General features: G+C 37.8%; 1 protein-coding gene across 1 annotated transcript in view; it reads right to left on the bottom strand.

Annotated features, from left to right (window-relative positions):
* The window catches only part of SLC44A5 (solute carrier family 44 member 5), a 69,036-nt gene that overhangs the window by 15,642 nt on the left and 32,995 nt on the right, over nt 1-20,399 (bottom strand). The window contains exons 6-15 of the mRNA XM_031063764.1: nt 16,501-16,585; nt 13,962-14,090; nt 13,135-13,195; nt 11,325-11,448; nt 10,348-10,431; nt 7,636-7,748; nt 7,080-7,211; nt 4,292-4,391; nt 1,058-1,150; nt 32-119 (exon numbers count right to left, since the gene is read on the bottom strand). Of these exons, the coding sequence (XP_030919624.1) occupies nt 32-119; nt 1,058-1,150; nt 4,292-4,391; nt 7,080-7,211; nt 7,636-7,748; nt 10,348-10,431; nt 11,325-11,448; nt 13,135-13,195; nt 13,962-14,090; nt 16,501-16,585 (1,009 nt within the window). The remainder of the gene's footprint in view (nt 1-31; nt 120-1,057; nt 1,151-4,291; nt 4,392-7,079; nt 7,212-7,635; nt 7,749-10,347; nt 10,432-11,324; nt 11,449-13,134; nt 13,196-13,961; nt 14,091-16,500; nt 16,586-20,399) is intronic.

The following is a 20,399-nucleotide window of genomic DNA, read 5'->3' as shown; positions in this document are numbered from 1 at the left end:
TTCCCTATAGGTAAATATTTGTTACACTTACCTCTGGGTTACATGTCAGGTTTGCATACTTGCACAGTGTTTGATTAGCCATTACTTTATACACAGGTTCTCCTGATGTGGCCAGAAAACTGAATGAAATATTTTAAGGAGGAATCATAGAACTGTGGTTTTTGAGCAACTTAGGATTCTGCAGTGGGCAACCACTAGCTCTAAAGAACTTGTATATATAACAGAAAAACTGCTCTTGCTCTGCAGAGATATAGCTGAAGGGTTGACAGACAAGACCAAGTAGTCTCATTACTTAAAGGACTACTGCAAACTCATATCTGGAGCTGTAATAACCCCTGACCAGAATGGGCAGGGTGCATAACATTGAAAACCATCCCCATCTCTCCTCCACATCTATCTTTGACAAAGCAGATTATACAGTAGTTCTTGTATTTTGTCAGAAGTAGATACAGAGCATAAGGATGAATTAACACTGCCCTGATCAGCAACAACTGACACTCTTTGCATATCAAATAACAGCTGCTTGTTAATCAGCAGTTTCCCCCTTTTTTAATCCTTACCAAGCCCTTGTTGTTGAGGAACAAACAGTGATTGCTGTTAGGCAATTCAGAGGAGATAGTGCACTGTATGTTCACTCGCTCCTTTCTCATATTTTTCTGAACAAAACACATACATAACCCATTCCACCTCCAGTTAACTAAGAAACTATTAACACCAGGCCTATGGAGCACACAGCACATTAAAGACCATATTCACTCTTCACTGAGGGCCCATTTCACCCCCAAGAGTCAACCTTATGCAGTACACAAGGCTTTGTATGATCCCCCTGCCTTGGCCTGACTTTTAGTCCAGTTTTTTTTTTAATTCTAATAAAAGCACTGTCTGGTTTGTGCATCACATGTAGATGTGCAGTGCAGAAGAGTGCATCAGAAGAGTAAGTGCTAAGTGACCAAATAGTCCTCTTAATATTGGTTTAATTAACGTGAAATAGCAGAAAATTATCTAGTCTTGCAGACCAGAAAACTTGCTCCAGATAGGTACACAGACAGAAGGATACACAGCTGTCACAGCCCAGTAGGAAATACAAATTGCAATGAGTAAGAAGGTGACGATTGGGTAGAACAGTGTAGACATTATATAGCCAATTGCCCTATAAAAGAAACAAAATATATAAATAAGCTGTAACAATTCCAGAAACTAGCTTTTTATCAGTCCTCTTCTAGCAATTTTACTTTGAGAACGTTGTTGACACTCATAGCATAACCTAGTACTGGGATCTCAGAATACTGCAGGAATTTTTTTTCTTATGTATTCAAGCCTTGACTTTGTAATTTCTACCACTCCACTTTTATCAATGGTACTAGAGTGAATTTCTTCCATTTGCCATGTTCCAGATTGTCTTCTACTTTCTCCTTCTTCATGATTGCTTCAGAGACCTATCTCTTTCCAAGGCCATTAACTGATTTCCATGACTTCTTCTTGCCAGCTGCTGCAGACCCTTTATGTCCTAATTCCCACTCTGCTCATCCTGTGCTCTTCCTTTGCTCCTACAGACCTGAAACTACCTTATTCTATTTTGTATTTGACAACTCTGTTCCCAGCAACTTTCCTGCTTTAAGCGCTAGCTATGTAGGGGCAGAAACAGTCAACTTGCCTGCAGTGCCTGGACAGACTGCACCTTCCTGCACTTACGTGACTTTCCTTGCACATGCTGTACATAAGTGGTGCTCACCTATGACTAATGGAAGGCAAAATGAATAATTGCCTTTTCCTGTTGACAGCTTAGACAGCTTCTTTTAATATCAAGGCATATGTAACTTGATATTCTTCTGCTAATTCCTGTGGCTAGAATGTGACTAGTGGCAGGAACTTGAGCATGCTAGTTCCCACTCTGCCAGGGACTCACTCTCTGGAAGTGGGAGTTGATACCAGCCCTCTTGGTAAACCTGTCGCTATCCCAGAAGTGAACATCTCCAACTGAGTATCTCACAGGATGTAAATTCAGAAAGCATGTGCTTTGTTTACTCAAACTTACAGGCTGGCTCTCTTTATCACAAGCCTTTTTGTCTACTACTATTTCCTACAGTATTTCTTCTATGACTTAGGGCACCTCTGATGCTATTTGTTTTATAGGATGCAGTTTCCAGACTGCAAAAGGAGAAAAATTTACTCAGTTTTCTAAAGGTAAAGTAGTAAATACTGGGGGGAATTCAAGGAAACTGTCATGTCCAATCCAGAGGTTTTGAGCCAAATATCAATTGCTGTCTGAGCACAGAGACAAAAAAGTCTATTACAAGTCACACAGGAGGACACAGACTTACGCTGTTTGAGAAATAATCACAACAAATTGGTTGTGTTCAGCAGTTATTGGCAGGCCTCTTAGTGTCACAACAGGACATGAAATAAAACAACATGCACACTGGAACCTCCAAGGTATAAAAAAGGGAAGTTTATTTCTCGACCTTGATATATATATAGAATTAGAAAAGGGACCCTGGATTGGAGGATGAAATTGCCACCTCTCCAATGACACTGGTCAAATCAACAGTCCATCAAATTTCTCCTGCTCCAGAAAGGAATGCAAAAACAATCATTCTTTACATAAAAGTGCGTGAGAACTCTATTACAAAAATGTAAACATCAAAAGGCTTAGAAGAACTTAGAAGAACAGGGCAACTTAGTTACCATTAAGTTAGTTACCATTAAGACCAAGTCCTATTATTCCAAAACACTGATTAACAGCTCTTGTTTCTAACTATGGATTTCAAGTCAATTATTGGCATTATAACTAATATTTTTGAAAATGTAGCTAAAAGGTATTGAAAACCATAATTTGATTTCCAATCATTAGCACCTTATTTTTTATCTTCCTAAATCCATGACCTGGTCTGTTAGGTTTACAGTAATTACATACAGTGTTTCATCTCATCCATTATGCATGAAAGCAAGAAGTTCACCTTCAAGTGACCTTTCCATGCTTCTGGAAAACTACAGAATGTTATTACTAATCAGCAAGAAGTTTATGAACTTTCTAAAATCCTTCCACCTGTCAAAGTTGTGAACAAAGGTTTTGAAGAATGTTAAAAGTGTTCCTGGATTTTAATGAATGGGAATTAAAGAGTATAATTTAGTGCTGCCTAAATTAATTGCTATGTTCTAATTGCACAGTAGCATAAGACTGAAAACAGATACCTGGCTAAATGCAGAACTTCAGTATTTCTTAATCCCACGACAAAAATCCCAAATTATGATTCCTGGGAACCACAGCAGCAATAAAGATGGCAGAAAACCATAAGCAAGTGCTCATAGATAAACTTAGAGCTAACGCTATGTGCTCTGAGAACACAGGCTCGCTTTCAGGACCTATGAGACCATAGCCTATTTGCAATGAAATCCAAGGGCCTGACATTTTAAGTCAGTCAGTTTTAATTCCATTTACCCTTTATAATACTCTCAATTAAAAAAATCCAAACTCCTAACCAAACCAAAAACAAACAAAAAAACCAAAGCAAACCAAACAAAGGAAAAAAAAAACCAACAAAAACCCCAAACAAAACAAAAAAAGCTCACTAAATGTTCTGTGTAAAACTGTGTAAAATAGGAACCACTGTGAACAAAGCCTATGCAGATTTCAGGAAACACACAACAAAGAGGTCCCTTTAGCCCTGAACTCCCATATCTTGGTTTGCCTTCTTCTTTACTCAGAACTAAAAAGACATATCTTAGACCACATCCTCTTACAATGTCTGGTCACAGAAGTTTCTTTTTCTCTCTGCAGATTTATGCCTGTCCACACAGAAGTTCGACTGGACCCAGTAGAATCTCCTAGTCTTTCCTAAAGAGAAGCCACAGCCAAAACAACACTAATCCTCTACCACTAGTATAAGACTCAAGGAACAATCCATTGACAGAGTAAAGTTGGCACTTACAGGTCCCAGGCTCCTATAAACAGCATACCACACTTAGATTTTCTGCTGAGATACTTTCTTTGCACTAAGTATATGTGGTAACATTAACAGTGTATGAATTCTCAAGGCAAGAAGCAGAAAGATAAGAAATACCTTACTTTAAAAGAGAAAGCTCTATTAAGCACAACCTCATTAAAAGGTAACTGATATTCCTTGAATGCCTCCTGTGAATTCCTTGTTGAACCTGTTTCATGCAACAAATGCAGTGTTGTATTTTAAACCCCAATTTTCTGCCCTTGGTAATGCAAGATGGAGCTCAAGAAGAGTGCACTCTAGAGATCATTTAATAAAATTCAATGTATATTAAAATCAGACAAACATACCTACTACCTTCCTTCAACAGTGCAATAGCAATCTGAATCCGATTTCTTAGGAAGATCAGCATCAGTATGATTATGACCTCAACACCACAAAGTATTATCACTGTAAACAAGCAAATAAGGAAATTAGATTTATCAAGAACCAAACCAATATGCTGCTTCTGTAATTTTTTCCTTGTAATTTGAACTATTGTTCATGAACTCTGTAAAATTCTCTGCCTGAGCAGTTCTATCTCCAACTGCACCTGCCAAACTTCAATCCCATTTCACAGGTTTTTAAGTCCCATTGAAAAAAATTCTATTTGCAGTGAGCTAGTCAGAATGTATATGACTCTGATATTTATGTTTTTAACAGAAAAATGGAACACATAATTCTCAGAAAAATATTAACTTCAATGTGACTACAGTATCTAGCCTTAGATACAATTCATCCTTTACAAATTGTACTTTCCATAGACAAGAAATTTGCCCATAATATAAGCATTTGTTCATGCTATACTGTTGCTCATTTGTAGTATTTAGATAATAAAAAATAGTAGATGAAGAGTCAAGTTTTTCATGGAGAGCACATTTTTCTGATCTACATTGTTCTAAAATGCAGACATACTAAAATCAAAAGGTTTCTTTGAGTATTACCCTGGCATGAGCTCATTCCACCTCAATTGAGTTAAAAAAAAAGAGACTAAGATAGGCCCATCCTGGTCAAATTACTTCCATCTTCCAGTTGCGTTGCTGGAATCATGCTCTGATATTAGAGAGCTGAGAGCTCTTAATTATAAGCAGCATTTGAATCATAACTCTGATTTCAGTAGAGTCTACTTCTGTCTGCTTTCTATTCATGTTGGTTCAAAACCTACTTCTGCAGTAGAAAGTAAGAAAAATCTGGGAACTTCACCTAGAGAAGACTGAGTCTTTAATGCCTGAAGCACACATCCTCCGACTCTAAGACATGTCCATTTATTTTTGGTGCTTCAGATCATTAGACAACACTTAAACCAGCCCAGTAGGGGCAGATTATTGTATGCAGCAGGACCTGTGTCCTCCAGCTGAAACCAAGAAGTTCTGTGGAGGGAGAGGAAGACAGAAGGGACAGCACCCTTAAGTATCCAAAAACTTATATGAAGGTTTGCAAAGGAAGATGAGATTTGGCTTTAGGTCCCACAGCTTAGACATAGTCTCAGAATATGAGACCCAATAGTCACAGATGATGTTGAATTGCAATCCCAAGTATTACCCCTGGCAACAGAACTGCAGGTGCCATTTCCCCATGAAGGAATATAAAAACAGGTTTCTTTGAAGTTGGTCTCATTCCAGTTTGTCTCTGTTAGATTAATGTACTTGCCCAAAGCATTGTGAAAAAGGCAAGCAATGTCAGTACATGATGAGTTCTAGACTAGGATTCCAACTACGTTTTCTTCAAGGATTATTTCTTTAAGGACTATTTACTTTGCTGGGTGATTTTGGAAAAGCTGAGTACTATATTTAATTCCTGAGTACTATAATTTACTCTTGTGAAAGTGCCACTAAACTCTAGGTAAACTACACATTGGCTGCTAAGAATCAGGCAGGGGAAGAGCCTGAAGTGTTACAGGGGAAAAAATGCATAATAAAGTCCTAATATTCTCCAGGGAGAGCACACTAAAAAGCTTTGCCTCAACAATATATATAGAAGATGTCTCATAAGCTCAATGATCCAACACAGAAGTAAATGAAGACATAAAGAAGAGACAGGAGATTTAAGCAGTAAGCTACTGTTCTATTAATTTAACTACCAATAGGGAGAGGCAGTTTTTTTGTTATGATCCATTCATCATCAGTTAAAAGTCTGTGTGTCTTCTAACAGAGCATTAATAGGAGTGCAAGTAATATTCGACCGTTATTTCTTCCCTCTTCTGCTCCTCCTTTCTTGGTGGGGGTCAACGTGTATGCAGGTTGTCATGTTCCAGTAGGACTTTGTTTAAAATGGTTCATTTTACAGTCTTAGATCAGACGACAAGAAAATTCAGTGACCTAAGTGTAAACTGACAGGAGACTTCATTCTGGTCTTCAACATCCTCACAAGGGCAACTAGAAGGGCAGGTACCAACCTCTTCATTCTCATGACCAGTGACAGGACACTAGGGAACAGCTGGAGCTGGGTCGGGGGATTTAGGTGGGAGATCAGGAAAAGGTTCTTCCCCAAGAGTCAGGCATTGAACAGACTGCCCAGGGAATGGTCATGGCCCCAAGGCTGCCAGAGCTCAAGGAACATTTGGACAATACTCTCTCAGGCACAGGGTGGGATTGTTGGAGAGTCCTGTGCAGGGCCAGGAGCTGGACTTGATCATACTGATGGGCCCCTTCCAACTTGGCATATTTTATGATTCCAAGACACAAAACAAGTGTAGTTATTAATGTGACTTATTAATCTCATTTCTGGGGCTCTCAAAGAGGGAGAAAAAATAATCTGAGAGAGAAAAGTACACTTCCTTGCACAATTTCATCATGATGAACTTAATTACTGTCTTCTGCTTTCCCCATGGTGAAGACTGAACACACAGGAAGTAGAATGCTCCTAACAAAAGATTTTTTCACTCTTATCACTAGTGTGATTGCATTATCTCCCCTTACAAATATACTAGTCTCTTTTAAAAAAGCATATTTTTACACAATACAGAGAAAGGGAATTCTGCTTTCTCCTCTGAGCAACATGTGTAGAGGAGGAGATTTAACAAGGCAGAAAGTGTATTAAGACACTGACTGATTTTCCTGAATATCCATTTACAGATACCAAATGTAAAAGGGCACTTACTAAATGCTAACCATGTTTGCCTCAGTTGCAGGTACACTTTGAAGTCTGTCTGGAATCCAATATCATAAACAGTGAGGTCAGATCCAGGTATTCCTTTAAGATGATCATACTCCCAGTAACAATGCCAGATACCTTTTAAAAAACAATCAATAAAATAGGAGTGTGTATGAAGAGTGCAAAGACAAATTAAACAAAAATCTTACAAGACAAATGTTTTGCTTTTGTATAAGCCTGTCAGGTAAGCAAAGCCCAAAAATGCATCACTGTGAGACTAGCCAATTATGATATCATATATATGGGAAAGAAATATCAGTACAAGTGATTACAGACTAAGCATACTGTGCATAGGTAATGCACGTTACTACATCTGCTGATAAGTATCAGCACAGCTGGATTCTTACTGCATTGTGCTGCCATTTACATCCTTCTCAATTAATTGTGTCTAAAACTAGGCATTAATTCACCCAATTGTACCATTTAATTGAAGTAACTACTGATTTTCCAGACTTAAGCAGTAAGAAAAAAATAGTCTCAGAGGCTAGAAAATTACACCTACCATAACCAATAATTCCAATCACACCAAAGATGAAAATCCAGAAGAGAACCCCAGCTGTGAACCTCAATAACACAAGGAACAGCAGACTCAACATCATTGCAATGAACAGTCCACTAGAAAGTGAAGGAACAGAAACACAGGGAAAATGAGTGTAAGAATCTATTCACTTTCTTGCATTCCTCTTACTTCAAATGAGGGTCCCTTCATCTCACATAATAGCATGATTTGTAAAAAAGTATTTCAAAATCTTCATTATGAAATACATTCTCATGGCTGTTATCTGCCATTACAAACAAACAGCTTATATATGATGATCTCACAGGGCAGAGCTTGAAATGTTTATGGGTACTAGGTTCTCAGGCTGGTTGAATGGGATTAATAGAATGCCTTTTTTGTCACTTACACCAGCTGAAAAACTCACTGCCTTTTTCAGGCCACAGTCTAATCTACAGCACAGAAAGTTAAATTGGAGGGATACCTATGTGTGGGGAAGTTGCTGGTTTATGTCCTCCACAGAAAATCCCTGCTTGCAAAGAAAAAATGTTAGTAAACAACATTCTAGAAGCTTCCTAGGAAAAAAAAAAAGAATTACATTTAGGAGAAAAACCATCAGGTGGCTAGAAGGACATAATTTCTACTCATCACTGCTTCTACTAATCAGAAGAGGAAATCATCAGGGCACTATGATGCATAGAAAGAAACTGCTAAGAGCCTTTCTATGAAGTCCCTAGGAAAGATATTTACAGTGCCTTTTCTTCATCAAGACAATAATTAATGTAATGTAATGTAATATTATGTAATGTAATATTTGTTTTCATTTCACTCCTAGAAAGCAAGACAGAAAGGAAAAAATTATTGCAAAAGGATTTTTCACTCCGCATGGCTTTCTAAACAATTATGAAGAAAGCAATGTGAATATTAATCCCATTGAACAAATATCCAGCTCAGATGCTTTAAAGAACGTTTCATGTCTCATTATTTTTAGTAGGTGCTACATGCAAATTTTGTATTAGTACAGACTCAAAAAAATTTAAACCCTCTTCTCGCCTGTGTTCAGTAACTTTTCTTCTGAATGTTCCCAGCTTATTTAGCCAATAACCAATGCTGAAAAATGGAGCAGCCTGATCATAAAAAATCACATCAGCGTATTTAGTTAAAATTTTCTAAGTTTGCCTTAAGTCCTATGTCTTTAATGGCTTCCTAGCCTGATGTATTTTCCCTTTCTGAATGATTTCCATTCTGAATAATTCAGAATGTATTCCTCAAGAAAAGTTGTAGTTTTGGAGCTCCATCTTGAAAGCAGTAAATTACCTTTATCTAAAGTTATCTTTAGCTATACATGAGTCCTAGTAACACCAAAATTCAGTACACAGTAGCAACTGTCTTCAACAGACTAGTTCCCTTAAACTGAGGCTTGAAGCAGTAGTTCTTTTGGGGTATGCTAAAAAGACTACAGCAATTCCATATTTAAATTCTAATCCAGCCTCCCTTCAGTGTCAAGACTTCACTGTTAAAAACTTCACCCAACCTCTGGCACTTAAATATATTTGTCCAGAAATCATTTGATCTATGCTATCATTGGGTGAAAAGTGTGAAGAAAATTATATCCAACTACTTTGAAATGGTAACACTTCCTTACAAAAAAATACCATATTTGATATGCGGAAACTTGCTTCAATATTTAGAATTTCTGTTCAAAACAATGGTCAGTTCTCTGTCCAGTGTGTTCAGTGGTATCTCCTTTGAAAGACTCTGTACCACAAGCCTGATTTCAGTAAGAGATAGAGAGACCCAAGCTTGCTGAATATCCATGAGTTTCCTGCTACCAAATATTGTGAGCTGAGTATCAGACTATGAGAAAGCTGTCTTTCCACCAGTGTCTGAACACCTTTAAAAGCTGACAACCTGTGTTTCTGAACTGACTAAATCTCCACTGACTAAATTATTATCTAAAGTATGTATTAAATGCTGTGGATTTCCATTCAGCATTGACTAATGTATGCTTAACATGCATGTTAAAGGTTCTCACCTGGCGACAAATTCTGTTCCTGTTTAAATAGATCAACACATTGGTCCATCAAAACCAATATTAATGGGCTCGGAGTTCACAAATACTTACATATTTGCTTCAACAAAGAAGCTATTTCTCTTGTTTTTGTGCTGCATTTTAATTAATTGGTGATTAATTAATATTAATTGCAAGATAAAGTTAATACTGTTCAATAATTTTTGTTCTTGATGTTGCTTTGCCTGCTGTATTGGATTTATGGATTCATATTGAACTTAGGGATTATAATGGGTTTAACTGAATATTGCTTGCACAAATTTAGAAACTATCTGTTTTATATATGTACTAGCGATACTTGGCAAGTGCAACTGGCTTGAAAGTTACTTTATTAAGATTTTTCAGTTTTGGAATTGCTAGACACATGGGTGCTGCAACAGAACCCTGCTCCTCCTGATTTTCTGACTGGCAAGACATTAAAAAGCTATTCCAGATCAACTAACACTCTATGTATGTATGCTGTAATATCCTTACTTCATCCACAGAACTGTAACTATCTTATTATCATGTGTGATAAAAGGAAATTACAATTTCTCCTTGAGTTTTAAAGTAGAATATGTACCAAATACATACACAATCTATATTTTTATTTCCTACACATTCCAAAATGAGTTTGGAAACACTAAAAGTACCAAAAGACCCCTTACATTAAAATCCAATACCAAGAAATGGCATAGTCTTCAAAAATTTTCATTCCAACTGATCTTGCATCCAGGACATTATTGATGCCACTGAGAAAAGAAAAATCAAACAAAAGCTTGCTTCAGGTAGAAAAGGAGAATTTATTTAAACAACAAATATGATCAGTGAAAGAATTTGAAATATCTTTGGTAGTGATAAGAGTATACTACAATTTTTTTACAGCTATACTCCAGTTCTGTCATCAAACCAACATCAATCGCAGTTACAGCAAAGAAAAATCTACATAAGAATGTCTCTACAAGTCCTGAAAAAATTAATTAAAAAGGCTTTATTGTCAGAATTGCTTATTATGTCACAAGGCAAGTGTATACTATCAATATCTGCAATGTACCAAGGGACAAACAGTAGTGACTCTAGAACTGCTAATAGCATAGAACCAGAAAACAGGTCAGTGAAGCAACTTCATGGAACTGTTTTTCTATTCTGCAGAATGCTTGCCCATATAATAGTTTTCTGAAGAATAGCCCAATACATTATTTTTTACCAGAAGCAGGAGCATTCAGATGAGGTGAGATGCCCAAAGTACTAGACCAGCCCATGGCAATGGAAAGGTCATTACAGAACAGCATAGCCAAGGTCACTCCTGGCTGGCCTGAGTCCTGCAGCAGGAGGATTGCATTTTAAACCTCATGTAACTTTCCTTGCAAAACTTATTTTTGCTAGAAAAAGCAAGAATTATTTCAAAAAATGACTGAGACCATCAGATTTAGGCTTTTTGCACTTTTTGCTCCTTTCTGCACACCACAGTACTGGATTTCCTTAATAGAACTTTGGAAGTGCTCAGGCACAGAGAAACCATTTGCTACTGAGTCTAGCTTGGGTACCCCCAGTCATTTGCTACAACAGATTCTGATTTTTTAAAATTACTAAATTATTGTGCAATCTCAGAATCCAACAAACACTGAAAAAGGGTAAAACCTACTTTGCAGCTTCCCTGAGATCAGTTACATTTCTTGTTTTCCCTCTTCCATCTTTGAATGTAGTCTGATTTGCCACGGTCAACACACCATTCTTCGTGGAGAAGTCTGGGAAGCATCTCTTCAGAACTATTCAAAATACCAAAACAAAGCCTGCATATTACATCTCATGTCAAGCTCTGCTTTTATCATGTGTGTTTTGCAACATATTTAAATAATTTCCGATTCACAGGCAATTGTTTTTCAACTGATTATATAGCAATATGTTGACTTTGACAAATCTTGGAAGAGCCATTGCATTCAAGATTATGATTTTTATGCTCAGAAGCTTTTTGTCTAAGCTCAGGCAGGGTCGGATCATAGATTTCAACTGGAGACTCTAGGTCCTACAAAATAACAACAGCACTATACATAGGAGTTTAAGAATTTGTAATAAATGTGGAACTTACTCTCTGTCAGTATCTGGGCAGCTTATAAAAACTGCAGCTTCTCAAATACGCCATTTTATGGTAATAATCAGACCAGCCCCCAAGGACAGATTCAACTTGACTGATCATGAATCATATTAGCCCCAAACCAATATATAACAGCAAGTGTTGTTTTCCTTATATGCCAGATGAGCTCCAGTACCAGCCACTATCACTAGATATTCTTGGAGATGAAGCAATGGAAAAAAGACAGAAACAACTGGTTAGAGAGAGGGAAGAGGAGATTATAAAAAAAGCGAGAAAAGGAAGTGTTTGCATACTCATTTCTTTTCTGTTCATTACTCTGTTCTTTGCTGCAGAACATCCTTGGTTTCATTTCAAAGAGAAGAGTAGGTGAGTCCTCCTTCAGAGGTGTACTTCACATAACCATTCAGTGCTTTCCTTACCAGATTCCAACAAATACTGATGCCAGGGCTCAATATTCAGTCTGATCTATCTCCCCCAGCAATTATTCTGAATAAATGATTAAGCAACATATCTTAACATATCTTTTCCTCCCGCTGTAATCTTTGCTCATTGATGTAGTCTAAAAGAATATAAGAGCTTCTTTGCAAATTATTTTATGTCTTTTGGGTCAGTACTTCAGTTTTCATACAAATTCAGACTATGTTTTAGAAATTTAATCCATATCTTCTCCTTTTAATGACATGTTCCTGGTTTACATGATCCCTATTTTGAAGTATGGCAAAAATAAACAGCAATTTCTCCTTCTGTAAGATTTTGGGTCAATACTACACTTGTGCAGCTGAGATGAGCTGTGAGATCAGTGGTTATCTACTCAGAAACACTTGCTGACCATAGTGATATTTTTTGCTCCAGAATTCCTCCATATGTCCTGCATAGCCAGCATTGCACTGAAAAGAGAGCTGCATTGTAACTGGGCTGAAGTATTGTTTGAACTTCAACTCCTGGCCATATGATCCTTCCAACATTTGTATGCCAATGGCATCGCTTGCTCTTGTTTGGAAGGCACAATTTCAGTTGAAGAGCTTTTGCTATCAGTGATGATTCAAGAGCTCAGCTTGACCTGATCTCATGCTGAATATTCCCAGACAACTGTTAGAAAAATATTAATAAATACAAATACAAATACAAATACAAATACAAATACAAATATTAATATTAACATTAACATTAATATTAATATTAATAAATATTTGTATTATCAAATTGAATTTATTTATGCTTTAAAACTGAATGAATGTGAATGTCAGATAACAAACAGCTCCTAGTGATGTTGCCGCAAAACACATTTCAGACTGGAGCTGTGCTTTAATATGAATGCTCACAATCTGCTAAGATGCGTATAAGAAGTAGAATCACTCACAAGGCCTGCTTGGAATGATCATCGAAGGACAATCTTCATCACGTAGGACTTGAGCAATAGACTAAAAAGGGAAAAAATAGGAATGCTGAATAACAGTATAACAGTATGTTTGTTTTTCACACAGTCTGAAGGAATGCCCCAAACTGGGCTTTGTAGCCTCCTCCCCAAATTTCACTGGTGGAGCTGCAAGATACATTTATATCTAAGTGAGAATCCAAACTGTCATTGTGATTTGGGAAAAGACTGTTCTTTTCTTTTCTAGTGACATAAAAGAAAAGACTTTTGGATCAGCATCTAAGCCAGAACTGACTGGACAATTGTTCCTTGCCTACCCTTTATCTTTTCTCTTAAAGAAAAGTAAGATTTTAATCCAATTAATATAGCTGAATTGCAAGACATTTTAAAGATGGGAAAAGTAACGCAGTACATTTGAGTACAAAATCAGTTATATGAAGGATAGATTAATTTTCTTAGCTAACTTTCCAAGTAGCTATAGATGACTTAGGAGCCTTAAGAATTGGTTTGAGACACTCTACTGCTGTGGGGTACTTAAGTGCTAAAGGATACTGCTTGCCACAGTACTGCAACTGAATGAGTAGCTGCAGGTAGTCTTTTAAGCTAACAGCAATCATTTGAAGAGTGGAGGTCTAGTGTGCATTCAAGACCTTCAGCCTGGATTAAACAACTGTCAAATCACATAAATGGGACATCTCCTCATATGTTGAAATCAGAATAATTCAAATCTTTGATGCAGCTCAATAAAATCATGCATATTAAATACTGCTTGAAGAAAAAATGTACTTTATCATCTACAGATACATACACACCTTGCGAGGATTGTTAAAACCAGGTTTGCAGAACTGTCTGAAGTAATTCCACTGATCTGGTCTATATCTGTAGGAAGCCTGAACATCAATGTAGGTTGCAAACCTGTCTGGGCACTTTGAGACACAAAGCTGCAAGAAAAGAAAAAAATAAGTAAAGACACACTCTGGGTAGAGAAGGGTAAGGAAAGTCGGTGTAATGAAAAAGCAAGAAAAATGCCACTGCCTTCATTAATGTTTACTGCCAGATTTAGAAAAGATATGTTCTCCTTTTGATTCCCTAAATGAATACTTCTAGAATTCTTCGATAGAAAACACTTTCAAAGTGTGTTCTCCTCATATCTGGCATATCAAGCCCCTCTCTGTATCTTCTTCGGTTCTACACATTCTGATAGGCAAGAAGAGTTTTCAGTCTGTTGAAAAGAGTATTATTTTTCTGGGCAGCAAGAAAAAACCTCTCAAGTCTTCCTCTATATCTATCATCAGCTGTATATAAGAGCAAGGTGGTGTGACAGCTGCTTCCACAGGATACATACAATTTTTTCCTACTACATGTATAAGGAGAACTTTATTTAAAGAAAGTCTCACTAAAATTCAAAGTCTCGGGTACTGTTATTCCATCATTTTACACAACCTCTTCAGTCAATTACATCTATATAAATATTGTCAAGTTAGGTGTAAATCACCCAAAAGTGACTTTTAACTGTAGACTAAGAAAGGACTTACAAAGCCAGGGGATGCCTATGACAAGAATGATGCTCACATGACTCAAGGTATAGCCATTATAAACTGGATTAATGTGAGAAATCAGGTGAGGACTGGGGATTATTGAATGCATCCATTGAGAAGTTGTGATTTAGATTTAGGATATGGAGAAGTGGCTGCCCCAATGAACAGACTCTGAAGGTTCTGCTGGTCCCTGGGATCACACTAAGGACAGACATTCTGGCTCCTCAGCGTTAAGACTGTGAGGTGGTTTGAATTCCATCTTTAAAGAAAGTTTCAGCCTTTTCTAGAAGGCAGGTTGTTTCCAAAGCTGTGTTATCCAAACACCCTTTGCAAAGCTCTGCTGTCCAAGTACTAGAGAGAGATCATGCACCAAAACTGTCTTTCATGTAAAGGGCATTCTGTCACAAGTAATTCACCAAAAAGAATTTTGGGAAGAGGTCTTGTACTAATCCTTAGAACGCAGCAGATACTGCAAGAGGGTCTTTCTATAGGAGTATTTCAGCCCTATGGACTACCCACAGGCCAAGGAACAAAGAAAGAAGAGTTTTGTCCTTGCTGGGACAACAGGTGACTAACAAGTACACACTTTACTATAAACTATTTACTAAACACTGCCTGTTTGCTATCTATGAAACAGGCAGTGAAATGTCCTGTCTATGGATCCAATGGACTGTATTAACTGTTTTCAAATCCAGCCTTATTCAAGAACTGAAGCTCCTCTCATGTTAGTTCTTGGGGGTTCTTCCTCCTGATATTTATATGTATAGGTCAGGAATGAAGGACCTTGTTTGCAGTTCAAAAGAGGAATGATAAAAAAAAATTTCTTCAGCATTTTTCGAAACGACCCGTCATTTAACCATCTGCAGTAACAAACAGCATTCAAAAACAGCATTCTTAGTTTTGGAGATGTTGCATATTTGAAAATGAACAAAGTAACTACTCTGCTCCCAAAAACTCTCCTTTAACAAGTATTTCACCCAATTTGATTCATGGCCATTGCCAACCTGACCACACCACCAGTCAAATCCCACATAATGACCTCATATTTCTGAACAGACTGAACTGTTCTAGTAAAAGAGTCTTAAGACTGCAGGGCAACAGTGTCAATGTCTGCATGTGGACAGATGGAGATTCGTGAAGCAAATCTGCAGCTGATGGAGCAAGTTTTCATTCTGACAGCAACTAGCCAGTGTTAAGAGGGTTCTTGCTCTTGTTGGAGATTTTCATGTTTTATGATCAGGAAAATTGTCTTGCAAGAAAGATCAGGAGATTAATCTTAACCCACACAAATGCAGTGACTAGGTTTATTTCACAACTTCACGAGGAGCCACAGCACAACAAACAGAGTACAAATTGTGACATAAGGCAAGAATAAGCTTTCAAAATCTTCACTTTTGAAAGAGCCATAGGCTCTAATCACACCCAGATAATCCTGTCAATGACAATATGCACAGTTTCTTGAACAGGTTCAGCTCTGAAAACCTTAGGTATAAATCAATATTTTCTGCATGCACTGAATACTACTGGATAGCTGCCTGCGATGAATTCATAAATAAAAAATTGTTGTGTTCAAGTCAGTGGACTTTTTTGTCTACTCTTATCCAAAATATACAATCTTGTCCATTTCCACTTCATTTTTCTGACTGTCACACACTACAGAGAGTGTGCTTGCTACAAGTAATTTATAAAACAACCATGTTCTATTTTGAAAGAAATGAACAGCAATTTTTAAATCCAAACAAATACATGTCTCATTTTTAAGCACCATGACTAAGATGCAGGGAAAATATTTTATCTCTACATTTTCACTCACCTGTGTTGTAGGGCACTGCAGGTTTATTAATACTACGGGGCTGGCACATTTCAGAATGTTGAAGTAAAACAAAATGGTCTTGTTCCTATGGAAATGGATATAAGATAATAATCATCATAAATATAAGTGTTTATACATCCTACCACTCCAAAATTTGTAGTATACATTGATATTTAAGTTCTATTACTGTGAACATCCATATTGCAAATACAAGACAAAAAAAATCCCTAGTAGACCTTGAATGTTTCACATCAAGACATCTATGAAACCAGAAGTATTTGCCCTAAAGAATGATAATTTTGACACGTTTTTATCTGCAGCATGATTTTAAGCTGAAACAATCTGTGTAGCTGTAGTCCTGTCTTGAGAGGGTGAGGTTTGTAGAATAACCCTGCAAAAACATCATAGTCTCTGCACCACCAACATCCTGTGTGTGAAGTGCATGCAAACTCACCATCAGCAAATGCTTCACTGTAAAAGCTGTCTAATTTTTGTTGATCAGAAGGTGGCACCAAAATCAATCAGAAGCTTTTTATGGTTGGAAACCAAAAGCAGTTGTCCAGAAAACAGAATATAATATCATCTACTAATAACACTGACAAGATCCCCCTTGATATAAATAAGGGTCAGTCTGTCAGTCCCGCATATTTGACATCTACTGGAACTTGGAGCCTTGTGGCAGCTGTCACTTAAGTCTGGATTTGTTGGAAACTTAGGACACCAAGATCTCTTGATTTTAAGACTTGGGTTTTGAAGACTGCAAAATGTCATGTTAGACTTCGCTACGTCAGAAAATTATCAGATAGCTCTAGTGAAGACAACATGGCAGTAAACCTGCCCTTTTTAAACAAAACTTCAAAGCCAGTTAGTCAGGGTTGTGCAGTGCCCCTGCATATGCACCCCAAGAAATGGTGCATATACTCCCCTATGGACTATGAAGGGCCACCAAGTTGATCAGAGAGATGGAGCACTTCTTCCATGAGGAATGGCTGAGAGAATTGGGATTGTTCAGCCAGGAGAAGAGAAGGCTTCAGGGGTGTCCTAACTGCGGCTTTCCCTGAAGGGAGCCTACAAAACATTTAACCTGAAGGGAGCCTACAAAAAATATGGAGTTGCTACTTACAAGGGCCTGGAGAGATAGGGCAACAGGGGATGCTTCCCACTGACAGAGAGTAGGTTCATATAGAATATTGGGAAGAAATTCTTGGCTGTGAGGGTGGTGAGGCTGTGACACAGGTTGCCCAGAGCAGCTGTGGCTGCCCCATCCCCGGAAGTCTTCAAGGACAGGCTGAACAGGGCAACCTGGTCTAGCGGAAGGTGTCCCTGGCCATGGAATGAGGGTTGGAATGTGATGAGCTTTGAAGTCCCTTCCAACTCAGGCTATTCTATGCTTCTGTGATGCGCAAGAGACTCCACAAAGCAGTGTTTGAGCCCCCACTGACCTTCACCATGGCATTGCAGCACAGTGGGAGCTCTGTCTTGTGAGCAGGATGGCAATATTAACAATGAAGGGTGCTTGGGCTCACAAGGCTGCCCCTCTTCTATCTGTCCTGGTTCAACATCAGTCTTGCTTCTACATCTCATCGTATCCCCCAGTCTGGGACATACCCTCTGTTTTCCCACCAGCATGTGACTCCCACCAATTGCTAAATAGGGCTATACCATCAAAGACACTATTTAGCACCACTGCACATTCAAACTCCATTTAAGACTGGGATTAACTCAACTGCCTGACATTTTTTACAAGGTTAACTTGTTTCCACTGAGGTATATTCATTCTGCTATGCACTATTTAAGAAAAGACACATTCTGTCAAAACTAATTCACCACCACTAGTTGCTCTTTCTTTACATTAGTAGAATACAATTTTAGACTGAAATGTCGTCATTCTTCAATAGTTTCTTGATGGTATTTATGATCTGTGAGCTGCTCAAAACCATAAATGAATTCTTCTCTTTTTTTTCTTAGCCCACTTGCTGGTATTTACAACAGAAAAGAAAGTTTAAATATATACATAACACATGAAAACACACAGTGAGAATTAGATCTGTATTCCGTATAATGAAACTGTGTTGTATTCCAGTAGTACATTATGCTCTGTAGAATGCAGAACAAGTTCAGAGACTACACATCAACTAATGGATAGATTACAGGAAGACATGAAGAGGACTAACAGAGACTTTCATGATGATACAAAAATAATTTATTTGACTGCATGGCATTCACTGGAGTTCAAACGTGTTTTTGCACAAGCTGTGAATGTTGGCTTTGTTTCTAACTTGCCTTTTCTACTCCTCAGTGAGATTACTGAAAACACTTGTTACAAGGACAAGATTCAAAACACAAAGATTGTGATTATTTTCCAAGAAAAATGTCTCAGACTACACCCTTGGAGACTTCAGAATACCACAGCTCTGGGTTAGTCTTTCACACTGCTTACTTTCAGGGGATCTGAAAAACAGTGGTATTGACAAAAGCCTCACAATCACATCCTCAGCCCCATTCCGGGAACTAGAGGGACTCTTTCAGAGAAGTATCCTGGCCTTCTGCCATAAACACTCTTGCTTTTCTGGTAGGTTGTATTATGTGTCTTCTGACTTATATTTTTATAAGAATCTCCTCAATGTACCAAATAAATGCCAAAATGCAGTCTCAGTAGCTGTATTATTTTCCAGCAATCCTATATAGGGAGGGTCATTTGTAAATACAAACCGAAAATCACAGTGTAAGAAATAACTAAAGGGAAGACTCAAATAACAAACAAAAAGATGGAATGGGAGTGAATGGTAAGAATCAGAGAGAAACACCTGGCTCCACATCACACAGGATATTGAAGTTGTGTGTCTGAGACTCCCAAAGTCATTTGTCCGCTACTTCCTACTGGCAACAGAGGGGACAAGGACAAATTGGCAGCATGGTAGGGAGCAGAAAAGTGTTGCAGTCAGGGGAACACACACACCACTACAACTTTTTCCTCCTTGCTTTTACTCTTCAGGAAGTTTGACTCTCCAACAATTGCTATGAAGAATAGTCTTGAGTGTGGAGCAGGTTTTCTTCCACTGGCCTGTTTCCCCTGTAAAAAAAACTTGAGAGGATATATAGCCCTAGCTCTACTTCTGTTCCAGTCTCTATTTCCTGCTCCTCCCCTTCTGAACTGCCCTTTGGACAGTGGCTTTCTAATTTTTTTCCACAGAAAACTAAATGGAGAAAGAAAGAAGCAGCAAAGAGTTGCTATCAAACACTAGCATAGCATCCAGCTTCTTGACAGAGACAAGGGCATAAAGCATGCCTAAAACTTACCTTTTGAAAGGAAGACGGTGGGTGAAAAAGCAAACCTTTTCAAAATTCTGTTTCATAAACCATTTAGATTTTCAAAGAAAACATAGATGCAACATCTTTCTTCCCTGAGCAACTATTTTCATGTGTAATTGCTCTGTTGGTATCAACTAACTAATTTAACTCTTACAATTCAAAATCTAAAATTACAAAAACAGAGACAAGTAAATAGAGTCATTTAGCTCTATTTTCCTCCTGTTTTCCAAGAAGAATGTAGTTACGGCTGCTCATCTCCCAGACTACTCAGTCTCCTTTCTACTGGCACAGGAAAAAAACACAAGAGCCTTTCACTACAGACTTTTATGTTATTCGGTGCATATTGACAAAAACTATAGACCAGGCTAAAATGCCTTAAGACTTCTCTTATCCCAAGGTGGATGAAGAATTACGCAACAGGTTATGAATTACCCAAACTTTGGCAGTTAGAAGCTGTGCCAGCTAGTCACCTTCTATGCAACTGCTGACACAATCTTTAAGTTACATTGATACCTTACAAAAAATATTTTCTAAATGACACAAACAACTGCCTTACAGTAATAATTTGGATCTGGATTTGCACCGGG

This window comes from Geospiza fortis, unplaced genomic scaffold (genome assembly GCF_000277835.1).
Source record: "Geospiza fortis unplaced genomic scaffold, GeoFor_1.0 scaffold496, whole genome shotgun sequence".
Lineage (NCBI taxonomy): Eukaryota > Metazoa > Chordata > Aves > Passeriformes > Thraupidae > Geospiza > Geospiza fortis.
The sequence above is the reverse complement of the archived record's forward strand: the minus strand, read 5'-3'. Positions and strand labels throughout refer to the sequence as shown.